Below are 19,454 nucleotides of genomic sequence, written 5' to 3' on the forward strand. Positions count from 1 at the left end.
CTTGAGGCACTTCATAATTGTCTTTTTATTTTTGTACGTCAGCTGTTGTTCCTATTTTGATTTAATTTAAAGATGTATATTGTAACTGAATTTGAAAAAATAATCTATATCTTGGACTAGAGGTCATTTGTGATTTTGGAAAATTAAACAAAGCAGGTAACACAAAAAGGTGTTTTCTTCAGGAATGCTCTACAGTTCATGTTTTAATTGTAAATACAAATTGAAAGCATGACTGCGTGTTATTCAACACTACATATACTGAAACCTGATCTTTTTTTTTTTTTATCTCTTCTGTAGCATGCCCTCAGTAGCTTCACAGGCCAACCGTCCAAGCTGACTGCTCACATGAAACATGTTTTCCCAGACCAGTCCAAGAATCTGTTCTCGTTTCAGTGACAAGGAAAAATACACACGCACTCATGCCACCTAGTGGTAGAAGACCTTTACTGCAGACCTACTGTCCACTTGACACCACGTAATGAAGACACCAAGACTATGAATGGCAATAAGCTTTTTATTTAAACATTAAGGCAGTGTCTTATTCGTTTCCGTGTGTACACTGCTATCCACAAAGCTTGCTGGTGGGCATGTAGAATTTAACCCGGTGTTTTTTTTTCTTTTCTAATACCAACCTAGAAGCAAGCCACATAAATATTTACATCTATTAAGTTTTATATACAATCCTTGCTATTATACAGTGGGTTATAATTATATAAAAAACATTATGAACAAAATGCTTGAACAATGTTATAATTTCCCCCACAGCCCTGCCCTCCCTCCAAGGACTACATCAGATATTTTGAGACGTAAAGTAACTGTGGTTGGACAAAACTGAACAAAGGCAAAATAAAAACATGTTAAACTTCAATTTAGTATCAATGGAAAATCAATGGATTAGTCTGTCATCCGTTGAAGCAACATCTAGATATGGCTTAGTCTGTTTACGGTCACATCCTTAAACTTCATCATGACCAAAATGTGGAGACTGATATATTGTTTAACATGTGGCAAAATTACATGAGCTCCATTTGTCTTCACATGGGAAAAAAAAACACCCCACTCCCACCTTAAAGATGGCCGAGATGAGCATTGTGCAGGCGTGACATGCTTCACCATCAACAGGCAGGATGGAGGAGGGAGAGGAGGTAGTCCTAGAATAGTCAACACATAGATGTCGCTGTGCTCAAATAAACTACAAGATGGAGGGAACTCCACACTAGCAGATAATGGCATCCAACCTTGGACACTTAACACATGCCACTTCTTTTGCAATCCTTTCCCTCTGGAATCCCACTAAATGCAGGTGCAGTGAAGTTGCCCGTCACAGTTGTTACCATGGAGAAAACATCGACTGCAGGACTGATTGCTTCTATGTGTGGTTTCGAAGCTTGGCGGGTGTAATGTGTGACTTACAGATGCACTAAGACATTTCATTTGCTTCTCTGCTAATACAATTCCCTGTATGGACAGTAGAATCCCTGGCAAGGGAGGGGCCCAAAAAAATAAAATTGTGCGTCACTTGGTAACTTCGGTACTGTGCGTGTAAAATAAATGGCACTTAACACTAAGAATATATTATAATGTACAAAAGCCGCACAGAGGAGAAGCTAAATTGTCTTCCCCTATGCAGTACAAGGTCAATGGTCAAACTGTCACAAAAGCTCAAAGATGAGATCCTGGCAGGCCAGCTGAAGACGATGCAAAGGACTGAGGTACACCTTGTCAATGTGAAGGAATAGCTCGACTTCTCCTTCACTCACGTGATTGTCGCTTGTGTTATTTGAAATCACTGGTGGTGAGAACAAAGTTAAACAGGTGAAGCACGGGGACACCTTCCACCACGGGATGCCATTGCTGTTTTCGGGTCCATTTGTCAGCGGATTCGCCACTGCGCCATTGTGAACAGGCCATCAACTAAGTGCTTAATATCCAAAAAACATTTCAACAAACACAGATTCGGTTAATATAAAAACAGCGAGAAAGTGTCACTTGTCTGAGTGCCATCATGCGGCTGAACGTCTCATGGGACACCTGACATCAGCAGGCCTCGGCCGTTCCTCTGGACTTTCGCAAATGTATGACGACATCAGCAACGAACAGCATGTTTACCCTGTAAACCAATGATATGACCCTCCTGTGCTCAAATCCCTCCCTACCCGAAAAGCATCCCTCATTGCAGATCGAGGACCACACATACAGTATAATCATAGAACGTTCACCATTAAAACGGACTTTAAAACGCTGCAATCGTTTTCCAATCAAAAGGCTGGACTCAGTTTAAAGAAGAAAAATAACCAGGAACAAAGAAAAAAAAGATTACTTTTGTGCCATCCCTAGCAGTGTAGACACTAAAGAAATGTTAAAAGGGGGTCTTCCAAGTTGGGCTGCTGCACTTTAAGGCAGGAGCGGCAGCCATCACATTTGGGAACCAACTGAAGTCACCAAGAATCCCATCCATCAACGAGAGTGTAAGCACTTGAGTGCGGCGAAGGTTAATGCGCCCGAGTTGCTAAGGCCAATGAAGAGATGCAACATGCTTTGAAGAGTCGTCCTTCCAAGAATCCTGGAGTGGGGGCATGTGGACTGCAGAGTGGAATGGTGTGGGATGATTTTGCCTAGGTGCATCTGCGCGTATGCTGGCATTGCGGGTCACTCGCTGTCAGACAGGGACTCGTACTGAGACATGAGCAGCGGCTTGGGCTCCTCCTCCCAGGTGCGGCCCTGTCCCTGACTGGGCACATGGCCGACTGGCTGCCCGGATGAAGGGGAGGGAACTGAAACCGTCCCGCCGGGGAAACGCATAATCAATGGGTTGCACGGGAAGGGTGTTGGCGTTGAACCTGAAAAGAAGCACATGGGTGTTGATGACTTGCTGGGGCACTCTTCGTGCGATTTACTTATTCGCTATAGTTGTACTAAGTTCATCTTGTTTTTCCTTTTTTAATCACTTCACTGCTTTCTTTTATATCAAACAAATTATTTTAGGTGCATTACCTGACATGTTTCGGCGGTTTCTTCCGCCTTCATCAGTCTGATGAGACCGCCGAAACATGTCAGGTAATGCACCTAAAATAATTTGTTTGATATAAAAGACACCAGTGAAGTGATTACTTATTCGCTGTTTGACCTTTGTGAATTCACCTACGTAGCTTTATTTTTTACAACCGATCCTCCATTACTCACTCATTGGCTGTTTTGTGTTCAGCCTAAAACATTTAAAAAGTATTACCATCTTGTAGTGCTTTGGCACCAAGACAGATTTGCTCTCCTACTGGCAAGAAACGGCATTGAAAGGAATTGAAGACTTTGCCTGAGACAAAAAATGAGTGCTTTGTCACCATTACCTGTGGAGGAGGGTCGGTCTTCCCAGACTCGGTTAGTCAGTGGCGTTCTTCTGTTACAGTCTCCTTCTGAGTGGACTGAGGACACGGAGGACGGCCTTTCACCCCCTGACAGACCGGGTCCTGGAGACTTGGCCTTGCGCCCATTAGAGCGCCCACCACTCTTTGAGAGCTTCCCACCACCTACAAAGAGTAATTGAGGATCTTGAATCTGTTCCAGCATTTCAAGTCAGACCAGATGTCTCTAATCCTGTTAACAAAACTATGAAATTAAACTATGATTAGCATTTTCTGTGTTTGATACAGCTTTTGTGTTGTGTATTTGCTGAGTAAGTGCTGTTCCAAAAAAGATTGTAGACTGCAGCAATACATTTGCTATTAAACCAGTCCAAGACTATTTGTGCTATGTGCTCTTGCAACAACCTTCAGATTATGTTTGTCTTGTTCTGTAAACTTATTTGGTTGAGTCCGATTTGTTTATTTGCCTCTTGGAGTGGACCAAAATCAATTACCAGTAGAAATGGACTGCACCAAGTGGAAAAACAAGCTAGTCTAATGACGCGCCCTTAGACCGCTGGCCACATTAACAGGTTATGACATTTGGAGAAACTTGTCACCTTGTGAGAAAGTCTCCTCAGGTCGTCCATCATTTCCACTCATTGCAACCGACGTGAATGGGTTAGCAGCATTGGCTTGGGAGCGTTCCTCGGGCTGGTCATCGTATTTTCCCATTAGGGCCTTTCTAATAATGGCCTCCAGACCTATGGAGCTGCCAGGTGTCTCTGGAGCTGGGTGGCTGCGGACACTCACGGATCCTATTAAAGAGCAGGTAAGGGACAAATTTATTCTGTGTTTGGATTAAAAATAATCCACTGAAATTGTTAAACAGTGGATGAGAGCAGTTGCTGACTCACAATTATAACACTGCTCAGTAACACTGGACTTGCTCAGTTCAAGAGTTTGTGATACAATTAGTTTTTGTCATTATAAATTAAAAGTTGTCAGTACTGAAAATGTGGTGTTTTCTTCAAAAATCAAGCTCCCAAATTGTATATATCAGTATATTTTAAATGTATTTAAAAACAAATCATATATATTATATAAATGTATATTATATAAATATTTAAAAATCAATTTAGTTCAATTCAATGCACTCACATCTTTTAAATCAAACCAATTTATAGATTCAAATTGGTTTTTGCTATACCCCGAATGGCATAAAAGAAAAATATCGACTAAGACATGGAGAAAGCCATAAAAACATCTTCGGTCAAAAAAAGAACATTAGTTGTGTAGTGATGACAAAGAGGGGAAAAAAGTAACCTGCTGTTGTGGATGCTGGCATATTGAAGATTTCAGTTCCAGGCTGACCTGCATCTGAAAGTGTAATAAGTATGCACAATTAGAAATTGTTATCAGGGTGCAAAGGTAGCAACGCTTAGGTAATACTCACTAAAATCATTGTCACTTCCTACGACAGTCATCTTCTTGATCATCTCCTGCTTCTTTGATTTCACAATCGCGGAGGTGTTCTCAGTCAGCTTACTGAAGAAAGCTGGAGGCTGAGAGGTGTTAGGTGGTGAACGGGAGGTCATTCTGTGGGAGGGAAAAGAACTCTGTCAACAGCACACACACCTGAACCAGAACTGTGAGTGCTAAACACACTTGATAAAATGGAGGAAACCCATACATGAAGTCTCAAAAGCAATGCCAACTCAAAATGATTTGTTTTAATGCAATATTTGTAAAGAGATCCAAAGAAACATTAGGTCTTACGCTTGCTCTCCTTGTTCATTAGGATAGGACACTCCTCCCTGGATTTCCGGCTCAGAGTTACCCCCAGCAGGAGATACCGGTTCAATACAGTCATTAGAAACACTGATTGGAGAAGACTTGGACTGAAGAGGAGACCTGCAGAGCACACACAAATAAGTGACCTTTTTCTAGACATGTCTCCCTTACTTAGCCTCATGTGTCTATGAAACATGATCCGTGTAGCCTATTAATACATTTATTAGAGGTCAGAAATAAAATCGTGAGGAGTCATGCCGGCTCTCTTTGCACAACCACAAATAGTCGATCATGTTAACTGCTGGTGATCCTACTTCGTAATGACTCTTACCGGTCTCTGTTACAATCCCCCCCAAGGCCTTCGGGATAGCGGGTCACTTGGGGAGACTCCTGGGCAGTGGGCGGGGGCTGCGAGGCACTGGGAGGACGGGTCAAGTCCAGGATGGGTGAGCCATGGTAACCTTGTTGATGCTGCTGCTGATTCTGCCTGTAATCTTTCGTTATCACCTCCTGTTGCCGCAAAAAAAGTATTGACATGAAGTTGTACCACGCTAAACTCAACACACCACAACAGTTACGATTTTTTTTTATTTTTTTTGTGGACTTACACTGATGTGCTGAGCCAGGGTGACGACCCTTTGGCTACCTTTGACACAAGGAGAAGGTGGCTTCTGACCTGGGGACAGCCTCTCCTCAGATGGAGGACGGTACAGAACATGTGACTCCATCTTCTGTTGAGCTGGGAGTTAAAAACAAATACATTGAGGTAAAAAAATTCCAAACCTATGGAATGTGCTTGGTACGTTCAAAGAAAGATAAGAAAAGGTACTAAGAAAACATGCAGAATTAAAAACAATCTTTGTCACATGCCATAAAATGTCTGATCAGGAAAGAGGCCAGGTAATTATTTATCCTTTAAACAAAAAAAACAGTGTTAAAAAAGCAACAATCAGGCAAGTAGATGTTTTTTCCCTTTTGATAAGAACTGATATTTTGAAATGAATTTTCAACTTATGGAATCAAAATTGTACTAATGAAATATGTCCTGCATGGCTGCTGTATATTGCTTTTCCAGCAGGAAGAAATTATTTATAAAGGTTGCCATAAAATACATCTCCCCGACAGTATGATGCAGGGGATAGCAATGATTGCGTGTAATCCCTCAGAGGAGAAATTCCTCCAAAGGGACAGTTGTTTTGGCTTCTGTTTGCTCGTAATGAATGACAAGAATATGTGTAAACAACATCTTAAAATAGCCCACCTTTCTCCCTTGAGACTTTTCTACTTGCAAGTGAAAACCAATTAACAGCATCAGCAACACCTATGAGACTGATGTTCATGTTGATTTATTTTCAGCATTCTTAAAATTAATAGTAATTGCACTTTTAATATTAATAGGGCAGTAAAAGTACGGAAATGTAGCAATAACTCAACAGCCCATTTTTAGGATTAAATAACAATAGCAATTCTGAAATGGCAAACGTATTTCAAGAATATCAATTGATTGAGCATTTGGTGTGTGTTTGTGGAGGTTGGGGGTAGCCCAGGAGTAAATTATGACAAGCAGCATGCAATGATTTAGTGGGCAGGAATCAGCAGTACCCCGTCTCCCTCTCTCTGACAGGCCTAAAGCTGCCTGAGATACACTGTGTAGCATGTAGCGACTGTTTGGTGGTTGGCACAGCTTATAGCATTTCCGGGCCTACAGGATTAATGAGGCAAAGGATCTCAATCATACCAAAATTTCAACTTAATTTCAATTGTGCCCACTACCACTTTCAAACTATTATGCTTTAAGTGAGTTGCTAAAAGGGAGGGAGGAGGGGTGCCTACATGTGAATTGTCCGACAAGTCTCGGATATAAAAACAATAAAAATAAGAAATTAAGTGATTTTCTACTTGATGTCTGTTTAGCAATCACTATTTGAAGCTGACCCCTTAAAGGTTTCAACTTAATTTTAATCGTGTCCACTACCACTTTCAAACTATTATGCTTTAAGTGAGTTGCTAAAAGGGAGGGAGGAGGGGTGCCTACATGTGAATTGTCCGACAAGTCTCGGATATAAAAACAATAAAAATAAGAAATGAAGTGACTGTAAAATGCCTAAACTTTAGATTGCATCAGTTCTCAGTCAGACTCCTCGTTTCATGTTAGCCAGTGAAATGGAATATGGGGTATGCAAGAGTTTTGTTTCCCAGAATGCACCCTTGGTGGTCTTTAAGTTTGTAAAGAAATTGGGAAAGAATTGATATAGTGTAACAATTAAAGAAATAAAATGTAAATGAATAGACTGATTCGATAACGCCAACCACCACAGCGTGCAAAAGGCCACAGACTGACGGGGGCGTGTCTGGGTGATAACAGGACCCCAGGATCCACAGCTTCTTACCATCAGTGGCGCTGCTGGCAACAAGCGAGCCCGTCTCTGGCATCCCCGTTTCACAAGAAATTTGACGCATAATAATCGCGTTTATGAAGTTGGCCGCAGTCATGGTGGTCTTACCGAGTGCTCTGAGTTCTTGTTCCTGAATGGACATCGGTTTGTTTTGAGTCTTTTCCCTACTAGGTGTACCACTTTCCCCACGGCCGGTAGGGTTATCCAATTGCAGGTGTGGTGGTCGTCCCGAAATCGAGGAATAAGGACCTGGGTACATTCCTCCCTGACTAGGGCTGGAAAGCTTGGGGTCTGACTTGCTAGCGGGCCCGTGGTGGTCTTGGACTTGCTTTAGTAGTCCCCTGCTTTTGCCATCACGACTCTGTTCTTTGGCGATGCTCGAGTCTAGTGTGGGTGCGTAGGCCTCAGGGGGCAAGCCAGTCCTTTGAAGATGACCATGGTAACCTTGGTATCGGGAGGGTCCCGAGGGTATGGATCTGACAAGGGGAAAAAAATGCTGTGAGTGCCTGTGTGCATTTAGCTAACTCTTAAAAACGTTTTGTTTGAAACACTTATCAGTAATTTACCGTAACACGGAGGAACCGGAGTGTTCGGCAGAAAGATTCTTGCTTCCAGTGTTGTGCAAGACACTTGGTCTTTGCTGCACATTCTCTTGGGTGCGAGGGGACACTGGGGAATGCTGGTGACTGTATGGCTGGGAAGAAGGTCTCACAATGCTACTACTTGCTAAGCTGTGCTCTGTACCTGAGGCACAAACAGGTAGACATGCATTCACAAAATAGAGCATTTCTTGTATAAAATACATCTTTTGTATGTAATGAAAAAAAACAACAGTCACAATCTGCTCCACACCTGGTCGCCAAATGGGGGCATGCTCCACATTTGCTCCACCCTTCTCTCTGTCCCGATCTCTATCTCTGTCACGATCCCTTTCGCGATCTCTCTCTCGTTCTCTCTCCCGTTCTCGTTCACGCTCGCGCTCTCTCTCCCGCTCTCGGTCTCTCTCCCGATCCCTGTCACGATCACGTTCTCTTTCGCGCTCGCGTTCTGATGAGGAGGAGGTGCCTTGCATCTTGTTCATGTGCGATGAGCCGACTATGCAGAAAAACAGAGAAGCAATCATTATATCAACAACAATTAGTGGTCCAACCGGTAACAATTACTGGTGTGACTCATCATACCGGGTGAGATTGGGGGAGTGGTGTAAGGCCTGCCAGGGAAGGCGGTGCTTCCTCCTGGGATGTAGGTGATACGATCCATTGGGGAGCTGGCTGTCCCTGCAGAGGGAGGGACCAGGACAGGTAAGTGCGGCACCTGAGAAAGATCAATGATTCCTATAATAGAGGGGGAAAGAAGAGCAAAGCAAAAAATGTTTTAATGGTAAATTTCCATGTTATGGTTTAAAATAGGGGCTTCAAAATCATTTTAACCTTCGGCCACGTCGGCATTGCGATTGCCCTCAGAAGACAACTAAGTGAAGAAGACGTCGCCAACATGATCAATGTGTCGTCATTAATAAGAATAAAAATGTCATTTTAAAATCAAGATAAATATTCCCTTGCAACACCTAGCGTACGTCTTGTCAAAGTTAAGGGGGTGTCAGAATGACAATAAACAAATAATACCTTGTTCTAAGATAACACACTCAAATCAATTATTTGTTTTTCTAATATTTGTAAACTGTGAAATTAACAAGCTAATGAGCATAAGATAAAACGTGTTTTGAACTCCTCATATATTTGTGCAAGGTACAGTAGAGGCTTAAACTCAAACAAAGCAGTAACATGAAGCGAACCTTCGTAAAGGTGAACCCAGAAATACCAAACTATACTACACACTCTCACGCTCTCGCTCTAATGACGAAAGAATCTCTCATTAGGTCACTATATGCTTTTGTTCAAGCCCAACCTTGGTTGTAAGTATATTTTGACTCATTGATGTACAAATTGGTGGAGTGCCGTTAACCCTTTAGCCAATGAACACCAACAAAGTGGTCTTACCACGAGGGGCAGCAGAGTAAGGCAGGGAAAGGGGCTGATCTCGTGGTGTAAGGCCCCTTAGCATATCTGAGCGCTGGGCAGCCATAGCAGCTGCTGCAGGCCACTGGTGCATTTGCTGGGAAGTAATGTAGTCATTGAGCAACGTCTGACGGTTCTCGAGGGCCGCTGTGTCTGGAAAGCCCCGGATGAGGTAGGGATAGGGATGAGGGTATGCCGGGTTGGGAGCCAGATGGCGAGGCAAGTAGTAGGCTGTAAAAGGGAAAGAGAAATATGCTGAGGGTTAAGAATCATCAAATGAATGCTGGATAAGATGCGCCAAAAGTCTTTTCATGCCAAGCAGTTACTGTACCTGGGTCAATGGGGATGCCACGAGGCAGAGCTGCTGGATCAAAGGCTAAGGGAATTTGTCTGTAAACATCAGCTCCAAGGCCTTGCAACAGACGCTCATAGGTCTGTTGGTCAGGAACCCCTGGGAGAGGGGATTTGGTGGAACTCATCTCCCTTGGGGTCGGTGTGGCTTTACGCTCCTGAGGTTCTTTCTTATTGCATCCTAGAAAGAACACAACAGATGTACAATTAGGATTAACTATTGAACATGACATACCTGTTCCTTTTGTAATATTTGGAGAAAATCACACTATTCATCCTAAATTTTACAGAAATCATTTTTGAGTAATCCCTGCAGAGGTAGTGGAAAAACCTAAAAGACCTCACCATCATGTTGCCTTTGACTTGTCTCCCTTGAAAGAGGTGAGCTACGATGTGATGGTCCAGGGTAAGGGTTTCTTAAGGTGCCTTTGTCCTCGTAGCCCACTGGGCTATGGTGGGATTTACCTCCCTGCTCCGAAGTTAGTGTGAGCGGAGAAGAGCGTGCTATTGAGCTAGCGGTGCTGACCACTGCACTAGGGCGTCCCTTTGGTGCCTCTTCATAGCGTCCCCTTTCTGTCCGCATCTCCAGGTGAGGGGGCGTGTTATGGTAGGAACGTGGTGAACTGGCTATGATGGAGCGAACATCATGTCGTTTACCTGAGCCAGCAGCTTCCTGCTTCATGGGTGCTCCCTAAAGATAATTATTAACGACATCAAGGAACATACAATTATCTTTTCGAAGATAAAGTAATGATATTTACAAGACACTTGGATGCATTTGGAGGAAATGTGTAGCTTACCTGTGTTATAATGCCTTCCTTGGCTGACTGCCTGAGCTCCTCCCTAGGAATGAGGTGGATGGAACGTCCAGCCTCCTTTACTGTGGGCACCATAGCCTCCCTGCCCTTCATTGGGTCGGACAGGAGACTGGCCCCACGTGGTGGAGAGTTTTCTCTTTTCATTTGCTTGGCCTCCCTTCTCAAGTAGCTATCCTGAGGGTCCAGATGACGTGGTATACCTAACACCATGAGAATATATGATTTAAAGAGAGAATATGTGGGAATGGGACAATCTTCATACTAGTTCTGTTCTTGAGAACACTCAGCAAATACTTGGTGAACAATTGGTGAATCCATAGTTATTTTACCTTGTGAAATGGAACCGCGGATGTGGTGAGCATCTTTATAGGATGCGTGGTGTGGACTATCCCTGTCATGAGGCATGGCTCGACCGATAAGACCTGAGTTTGGACAAGTGGCGACATTTGTTTAATACAGAGGCTGATGAAACCTGAAAAATCCAAACAAGATCAAATCTAGCAGATGCTACCTTCACAGTTGGATGCCGAGAGTGAATCCCTCATTGGCAGACCACGTGAGATGCCTCCCTCCATGACATCATAAGGACGCTTGACTCCAAGAATTTCGCCAGGTTGGCCTGACCCTCTACCCTCGTCTTTAGAGGTTTGAGAAACTGGACCTACGCATTTGAAAGAGAAAGATATTATCATTTTGTGTTACATTCACAGACACTGGACAGACTTATAAATGCAAAACTCTCGTTTATGCTCCTATTTTTCATTTGCTGACTCAAAAACTTTTCACAGAGAATTGGAAATTTATATCATAAATTTGAATAAATCAGTTTTAATGAACACTTTTCATTTCCCGAGATAGTCCAACAACCTCAAAGGCGTGGCATATTAAGATGTTGACTGGACAGCATTTTCACTATACAAGACAGTTGTCAGACAGCATGGATGGCGGCGTCATAGGTGTAGGTGTAGCTCATGGATGGGTACATTTTAATGACGGCAATTTGAATGTACTGCAATATCGTAACAAAATCCCAAGGCCCATTGTTGTGCTATGCAGCCACAGCAATCACCTCATGTTGCAGCACGGTAATGCACGTCCCTATGTTGCGAGGATCTGCACACAATTCCTGGAAGCTGAAAACATCCCAGTTCTTGCATGGCCAGCATATGTACCGGACATGTAACCCATTGAGCATATTTGGGATGCTTGGGAAACAATGTGTTCCTGCCAATATCCAGCAACTTTGGACATCCATTGATAAAATGGACCAACATTTCACAGGCCAAAATCAACAACCTCTATTTATACAGTATGCCACACATTAGAGGTGAATGGATTATCTTGGCAAAGGAGAAAGTGGTCAATAACATCAACCTAGACCGATTTGTGAAGAATATTTGAATGGAATAGGCTTCTTATGTAGTTCAAGTTCAGGATTATGAAAGATGGGAGCAAAAACTTAAATGTCACATTTGCTTTTTTGTTCAGTGCACATACTATGTTCTGTATTTAAGGATATGGTTAGCACAGACATTGGGTTGGTGCAAAATACTCACGGTCATATGTGAGGATGTGACCACTTATTCCCTCATAGACCACATGACCTTTTGACAGTGCGTCATCCCGCTCCCTGTCAGCACGGCTTGCACTGTCCTCTGTGATCAGACGGGTTATAGTTCCCTTATACAGTACATCAGCCGGTGTCCCCTGTGGACACAGTGACAACTCAGACCCATACTCACCATTTCACTATAAAGTAGATGGTTGAATTGAGGAAGTGGAAACTCAAAATGTCTAATAATTTGGTTAAATCGGCAAAACATAATCTTGACTTTCAGATAGGGATGAGCAATCAAAAAATATATAATCGTGCACCCCCAATAGTGTGATAGTGTTTCCAATTGTTTTTTGTTTTTTTTTCAACTTCCTCTTTTCATTAATTGTTTTTGAAGGACCCTTATCATGTTACCAGTAACAACCTTTGGGAGATTTTAGCCATGTTTAAATGCTAACTTATTGGGACAAACTATACATTAATTAATAAACAAACACATACACTGTGTGCGTGTGTGTGTGCGTGCGCTTGTGCGTATGAAAAAATTAAAGCTTACCAACTGACTGAAATGAGGCAGTGATTTTTTTTCCACCAAAATTACAGCTTTGCCATTTGAACATTCTACTACTACACTGTGATAATTTTAATTAGTCAGCCCCAATCTCAACATTTACCAAAAATTTATCTATAAATGATAGCAAATAAATGGCCTGCCACAAGACAACAGCTTGTACACTGCTCATTTTTTCTTGACTAATCTGCCTTCACAGACCGAATGAGCCAATTGGATATTAGATTACAGCGGCTTGGTTAGAATTAATAGATTCGGACACAGCACACCGAGTACTTGTTGCTAGGGTAACTAGGCCTCGTCACAGCAATGGTTATGTCACAGATGCAGTCCCTGCTCCACTTGGTCTGCTTCATGACCTCTCTCCAATGCTCTGCCCCATGCTCTGCCCCATATGAGTCCATGATTAACAGTGAACGAAAACTAGTTATATGGATTCAGATGGAGTTGAATTGGGGGATAGCCAAACAACCGTAATAACGGGATAAGAAATTAATATTACAGTATGTGAAGTCTTTTCTTCTTGTGGCTCTTCCCAGGTGACCTAGCGGTTGTACAATTTCATCAGCTCAACACTGATAAAAGCCTACAGGCTCCTCACACTCTTTCTCTGGCCTGACAGCACACCACCTCAATTTGACTATTTTCTTTTGCTTGTTTTGGTTACAGTAAACAGATGGATTTTCACTTTATGGAGAAAACCCACACAGATACTCCACTTTCCTCCCACATTCCAAAAACATACACGTTAGGTGAATTGAGCATTATGAATTGACCCTGGGTGTGATTGATAGTGTGAACGGTTGTTTGTCTATTTGTGACAACTAATTCGGGGTGTACCCCGCCTACTGCCCAGAGACAGCTAGGATAGGGATGCCGTCGTAGTTGCAAGACAAGTTAATGATATAAATACAGTATAAAAATCATGTAGGTTTAAAACACTATGATAATCATAATGGAAAAAAGCTAACTAACAACAAGTTCAACTCACCTGAGTGATGGAGCCACCTCTGTAGGAGATGGAGGAATCTGGATGCATTCTGGTCCCCGGGATACCTTTTGTGATACTACCTCCCTGGACAGCTAGAATTTAATTTAATTTAAAAAGGTAAGATTGATGTTTCTGACACAAGATGCAGCGTATATGACTTTCAATGATATTAACAACTTAACTTGTACGTACATGCCTGGAGATTTCCATATCAATTCACACATTAGCATTCCACAGAAATCCATTATCTCGGTAGGTTTTTCTTAATTTCTGAGTTATGCGCATTTTGAGTTGGGAACCCTTTGAATTTGTATGATTGAGATTACTCGATTCAATTCCGGTTCCTAATGTTTGTTGATTGCGATTGGTTTTTTTTTTGGGGTGGGAGAAAAAAGTAATTAGAGAGCTAACCCTCATTTCCCCATTCAAACAAATTATATGTCATGCATTTGTTGCCATGATTACGGTGGCAAATAATTTTAAGACATTACTGCCACCTTCTTTAGCACGCGATAAAGAAGGTGGACACTCGCAGTAATGTGCATGTCTTTACTGTCTGTCTTTTTTTGGGGGCGTTTTTTTTGCACCTGAGAATAAGTCGTGGGACCAGCCAAAATACAGAAGTTAATATTATTATTATTGTACAACAGATTTAATCCAAAACATACCTCTACCACCGTCATGAGGTGTGCCTTGGATAGATGGGTTGTCTTGCAAGGAAGAGCTGCGAGGTGACAACTGTTCTTGCTTGACAACAGGAAATGGACCACCTATAAAATACAGAGCGGTTTAGTAAAAGCACAAAAAGAAAAGAGAAATTATTATTACCCGAAAGATGCACTTTGCTATCAGGGCTGTGGACTTGGACTCGGGGACTCGGTCGGACTCTGTCATTTTTGCCGGACTCGGTGCTGATTTTGCCCGAGTCCACCGAGTCCGACAATAAAAAAAATACGTTCAATTTTATTTTCATTATGCTGCTGAGAATGCGCGTAGGAATACTGTCCACAGCCCTGCTTACGATCAATGCGGCCACGTTGAGTTGCACTTAGGCTAATGTTTACATTATGTACCAATGTCAAGGACGATTATGTCACCCAGCTTATATCATTGATGTGTTTCGATAGTTGTAGGGTCGTCACTAATTATTTGTGTTTAGATAAATGTCTCAGCTATAATGGTGTAATTAATGATTAAAAAATATTATCTTACATGTCCTGTGTTTCACAATGGTTATTTAATTGGGCGAGAGTGTGTGTTTTCAAGCGTTTTGCCTCATGCTAATGGAACTCAGGGCTAAGGGTGGGCTTCAATGACTATTTTTGTAAAGCCACGCATTTAATACCATGTCAAATAATATATTCGAGTGTAGGTTATGTTCCAATGTATCCACTTCTGTCGGTTAAATTGTCAACCGTACATTTATGACTACGCCATGAGTGATCTACGTTATGAACTAGTACAACTCCGGTAGGGCAGGGAAAATGTTATCGACCCGACGTCCGATTGGAACGTCGCCTCACTTTTACGTCCGCGCTCTCAGCAAGGGATCCTATATAAGCCGAACCAGCCAGTGTGAAAGCAGTTGCGTTCGTTCTGCATATATAATTAGCTATTTTGTCCCTCGGATAATCATGGCATCCAGAAAGAGTCATGTGATAGCCTTGAATAAAGACTAAGCATTCACATGAATTAACAGAAAAAATGGACAGCCGGACTCGGACTCGGTGGTCAAGAGGCCGGAGTCCGACCGAGTCCACAGCCCTGTTTGCTATCCATTTAGTCAGAGACAGGAACTTAGAATAAAACCAAATACATTCACGTACCAACTTTCCTCTGATCAATCCAAGACAAGCTCATCTGAGTAGAAGGCATCTTTCCATGTTCGAACCCATGAGCTGGGCTGTGCAACTGTACAGGAGTCCCCTGGAAAAGCATTCACTTGATTAATAATATCCGCAATACTTGAGCATATGTTTGCCGTTACCTAATTTGAAGCTTTCCTACTGTTCAGAGCAACCAACTGTGTTGAAATCTACCTGTGTGATAGAGCCTCCAGGTTTGGTTGAGGAAATAAGAGGTGGTGGCTCTGGTATAATGAGGGGTCTCACTGCTGCTTGCCTGGCACTATCCTGTTGCAAACCAGGAAGTACTGGGTGGCCCACTTGCTGGAATGCTGACAAGGAGAAGAAATGATGAACAAATGAGAAAAGAAATGCATTGGAAAAAACAAGAAAATGGGCTTAAGGAGAATAAAGATAGGACTTTACAGTTGAATTGGAGCAGGTGCTGGTCGTGACTGATCTTGGTCATGTCTCGTGGGGACATGGGGAACGGGGACAAAACTGGTCGACCCAAATTAGTGGACCTTAAGTCATCCGGGCCCAATGCGGGCCTCTTGATTTCACCATGTGATGAGAAAGCCTGCAACTTTTCTGTAAAAGCAACACATATTCTTCATCATCTTGCATTTCTTCTTTTTCTAAATTCTTTTTTAGTCTCTTTCTTGCAGGAATGTATAAGAGTTTTTCCACAGTAGTCTTTCAAAGACATGACTGATCTGATTTTCACATCCAACAAGCTCATAGTGATCAAGTGCACTAATCACAAGTGATCAAGTGTTCTGGGTCAGTAGGGTTACAATAATTTATCAAGTGCCTCTCAGCCAGTGTCCCAGAAACACACGAGTATACAAGTGACAAAAATAGAGAAAGCATATAAGCAGACAACTATGGAAAAAAAACCCTAGTTCAAACGCTACTAAATGTGTTAAATAAACTGCCAAGCATCATGCATGAGTCTTGGCGCACCTCAGTTTTTTCTTTTTTTGACAACATCGGCCAAATTAGAACAACTTCAGCATGTCAACAAAAACAGTACAGCTGTAAATCAATTAGCCCATAAAGTGTTTCTCTGACGTGTCTGTTTAATATCAATTTGTTTGCCAAAAATCGTACCGCTTGGCACTATAATAAAGTCAACATTATATATCCAATAGGCAATAAAAGAGGCGTACCATCCTTGTCACCAGTGGAAGGGCTGCGTGGGCGGATGCGAGGGCTGCTGCTATGAGGAGCCTCCCTGTCTCTTTCTGTTTGTTGGGAATAAGGCTGCTGTTTGCTTGGCTGCCCTGAAAGCTGCTGCTGTTGTTTGACCTCCTGAGACGACTCCCCATGAGCCATGGTGATCTGCTGCTGGTACAGTGCCAAAGCATGGGGGGGCAAAACAGCCTTGGTACCCCCACCCCGCTGATTGCCTTGGATTGATGCTTCTGGGATCTAGAAGGAGATCAATGGTTCATATTATGAATTTGCACATTGTACTTAAATCCTCCTTCGTGTAATTCACATAATTAGGAACTTTATGCAGTGTTCGATGATGATTGTTCTACTAAAACTTGAAAAAATAACTTTAATCTCTCCAAACAAAGCATGAAATTGCATCAGCTCATGGTTCATGCAATGTTTTAAAAGTCAAAGACAAATTCAAGTCTTTTTAAGGTACATTTTCAAGCAATTGTCAAATTGATCGTTTTTGTTTGCCTGGCATGATACTACAACAAACTGTGAATTTTGTAAATGCAGATAGTGAAGAAATCATAGGAATAGCTAGGTAAGTTTTACGCAAGGTTTATGCAAACATTTCATTTGTGCATTGTTATTAAAAGTCCTATGATTTGGTCTGATAAGCACAGTATGTGAAATATTCAGTTTAAATTTAGTTTCATATACAAACACTGCTTTGATGGAAGGGCTCAAGCACAAAAGCGGAGGTTGGAAAACAAGTGACTCACAATGGGTGGTATGGCAGCAGCCCGCTGTTTGAGCTGTTTAAGGTCCATAGGCTTCTGCAGAGGGGAGGATATGACCCCATCATGAGTGTAGTTTAGAAGGCTTGGACGGGGAGAAGTCATTCTGCAGATATATAAAATAATATAAAAACATTGATGGATGCATCCACTTCCAACATTTATAACTGTATATAACTATGATAAAAACTACAGCAGCACAACTTATGTATACTCAATATAAAATAGCAGAAAGACACAATAGAACAAATGAGAGAAAACACACACACACACGTTTCTTTGTTTGCTTTGGCAGAGGGCAGCATTTTTCTCAGCTCTGCCAGTGTGTTCAATTGGCTCTCATGGAAAAAAAAAAGAAATGAACAAATACAGCGCAAACAAGACTAATCATTCCTCCCACGCACTTTGACACCCATGTCTTGTGGCCTCATTCACAGGCATGCAGATTTACAAATTACACTTAAACATGCACATTATAAGCCATAAGTGCCACTGAAACAATTTCGCTGACAGAGAGGGCCAAGTATGCAACACATAGCCAGTGGCGGTTGGGGCACTATTTAAGAAAGAAAAAATAAATTGATGCAGTGATCCCACATTTATCACAGGGGTTCCATTCCAAAAATGATCCGCAATAGCAGAATTGCTGATTATAGGGTGCATTCATTAATGATTCTGATTGGAGTGCGCTGTGCACCCCGGCAACACACGAGGGTGAGCTGCCACAGCACCCAACTGTTATTTTGCTGAAAACTAATGACACAGTTTCCGCATGATAGAATTCTATTTTATCTGGAATTGTTCAATGCATAGAAAAATTATTGGCAAATGTAAAAGATGCATATATGGCATATAAAACCTATTGTGCATTTCACCTGTTCTTTTCTGTGTTGTCTGCCTCTTCCACTTCATCAGCACTGCAAGTGGCACTGGAATCGCTGTCCCCATGGGAGCCTACTTTAGCCCCATGCTCCTTCTTTGAGCTCTTCTTGATATCCTCAGCCTCTGTTGTTAAAGGTTTTTTGTCTGTGGCATCGTTGCTTGGTGATGGTTGGGTCAGCTCCTTGTTTGTCTCCCCTGTTTCAGTCTTTATTTCCTGCTTGATGGAGACCTCTCCATCTTCTTTTAGAGGAGGTTTCACATCTCCAGCCTGCTCTGTGCCAGTTCCAGCTATCTCTTTATCCCCAGTATTACAGCTAGCCTTGGACTTATTAGAAGTCTCTTCCTTGGCCTTGGTATCATCAGCTGAATGTGGTGATGGCAAACTCTCTGTGTCCGAGCTGTTGTTGGCACCACCTACCAGAAGGCAAAGCAAGGGACTTGTGAGAGAGTTGGTATGATACCAAATTAGAAATATGCGGCCTCAGATATAATTTGTCATACACTTGAATAAATAAATGCCAACGTTCAAATAGAGGCCTCATTTTCCTACTCGGGAATAAAATCAATATGCATTCAAATCGATTACCGCGTAAGTAGGTAAGTTTTAATTAGCTTCTTTTTTTTAATTAGGGTGTTATCCCACAGTAGACATGGCATGAAAAAACTCTGCAGTTGTGTCTGCCAGAGCAACACGAGGCAAAAGCTGCTAAATGTTTCAACAATGACAAAAACAAAATAGGTATCGGGAAAACAGTTTTATCCTCCTCTGACAAGAAGAGTATGTGCAACTCATTGGAGAACAAAGAGGGAGAAACACTAAAACTTTCTAAGAAGTTGAACAGAAGAATTTTAGTGAAAATGTTTCATGTGGATAAAAAAAAACAAGTCGCGACCAGAAAATTAAGAATGATGCTGCTGTACTCGTCATTGAG

The 19,454-nt window shown here is 42.1% G+C and overlaps 1 protein-coding gene across 3 annotated transcripts in view; it reads right to left on the reverse strand.

Annotated features, from left to right (window-relative positions):
- Window positions 1–500: 500 nt before the first annotated feature.
- ncor2 (nuclear receptor corepressor 2) overlaps window positions 501–19,454 on the reverse strand; it is a 57,281-nt gene continuing 38,327 nt past the window's right edge. Inside the window, exons 20-46 of one of the 3 annotated variants that reach the window (XM_049716699.2) lie at window positions 18,516–18,936; window positions 17,626–17,746; window positions 16,849–17,110; window positions 16,103–16,267; window positions 15,872–16,008; window positions 15,659–15,758; window positions 14,501–14,602; window positions 13,833–13,924; window positions 12,272–12,422; window positions 11,227–11,376; window positions 11,045–11,137; window positions 10,698–10,915; window positions 10,243–10,588; window positions 9,878–10,078; window positions 9,529–9,777; window positions 8,710–8,805; window positions 8,381–8,623; window positions 8,095–8,272; window positions 7,523–8,004; window positions 5,741–5,871; window positions 5,464–5,642; window positions 5,118–5,252; window positions 4,795–4,937; window positions 4,665–4,718; window positions 3,959–4,156; window positions 3,345–3,524; window positions 501–2,840 (exon numbers count right to left, since the gene is read on the reverse strand). In XM_049716699.2, coding sequence (XP_049572656.1) covers window positions 2,650–2,840; window positions 3,345–3,524; window positions 3,959–4,156; window positions 4,665–4,718; window positions 4,795–4,937; window positions 5,118–5,252; window positions 5,464–5,642; window positions 5,741–5,871; window positions 7,523–8,004; window positions 8,095–8,272; window positions 8,381–8,623; window positions 8,710–8,805; window positions 9,529–9,777; window positions 9,878–10,078; window positions 10,243–10,588; window positions 10,698–10,915; window positions 11,045–11,137; window positions 11,227–11,376; window positions 12,272–12,422; window positions 13,833–13,924; window positions 14,501–14,602; window positions 15,659–15,758; window positions 15,872–16,008; window positions 16,103–16,267; window positions 16,849–17,110; window positions 17,626–17,746; window positions 18,516–18,936 — 5,018 coding nt within the window. In that variant the 3' untranslated portion in view covers window positions 501–2,649. Of the gene's footprint in view, window positions 2,841–3,344; window positions 3,525–3,958; window positions 4,157–4,664; window positions 4,719–4,794; window positions 4,938–5,117; window positions 5,253–5,463; window positions 5,643–5,740; window positions 5,872–7,522; window positions 8,005–8,094; window positions 8,273–8,380; window positions 8,624–8,709; window positions 8,863–9,528; window positions 9,778–9,877; window positions 10,079–10,242; window positions 10,589–10,697; window positions 10,916–11,044; window positions 11,138–11,226; window positions 11,377–12,271; window positions 12,423–13,832; window positions 13,925–14,500; window positions 14,603–15,658; window positions 15,759–15,871; window positions 16,009–16,102; window positions 16,268–16,848; window positions 17,111–17,625; window positions 17,747–18,515; window positions 18,937–19,454 lie in introns of all 3 variants that reach the window. The other 2 variants (XM_049716698.2, XM_049716700.2) reach the window with 2 other exon arrangements.

Source organism: Syngnathus scovelli, chromosome 3 (assembly GCF_024217435.2).
Source record: "Syngnathus scovelli strain Florida chromosome 3, RoL_Ssco_1.2, whole genome shotgun sequence".
Classification (NCBI taxonomy): Eukaryota; Metazoa; Chordata; class Actinopteri; order Syngnathiformes; family Syngnathidae; genus Syngnathus; species Syngnathus scovelli.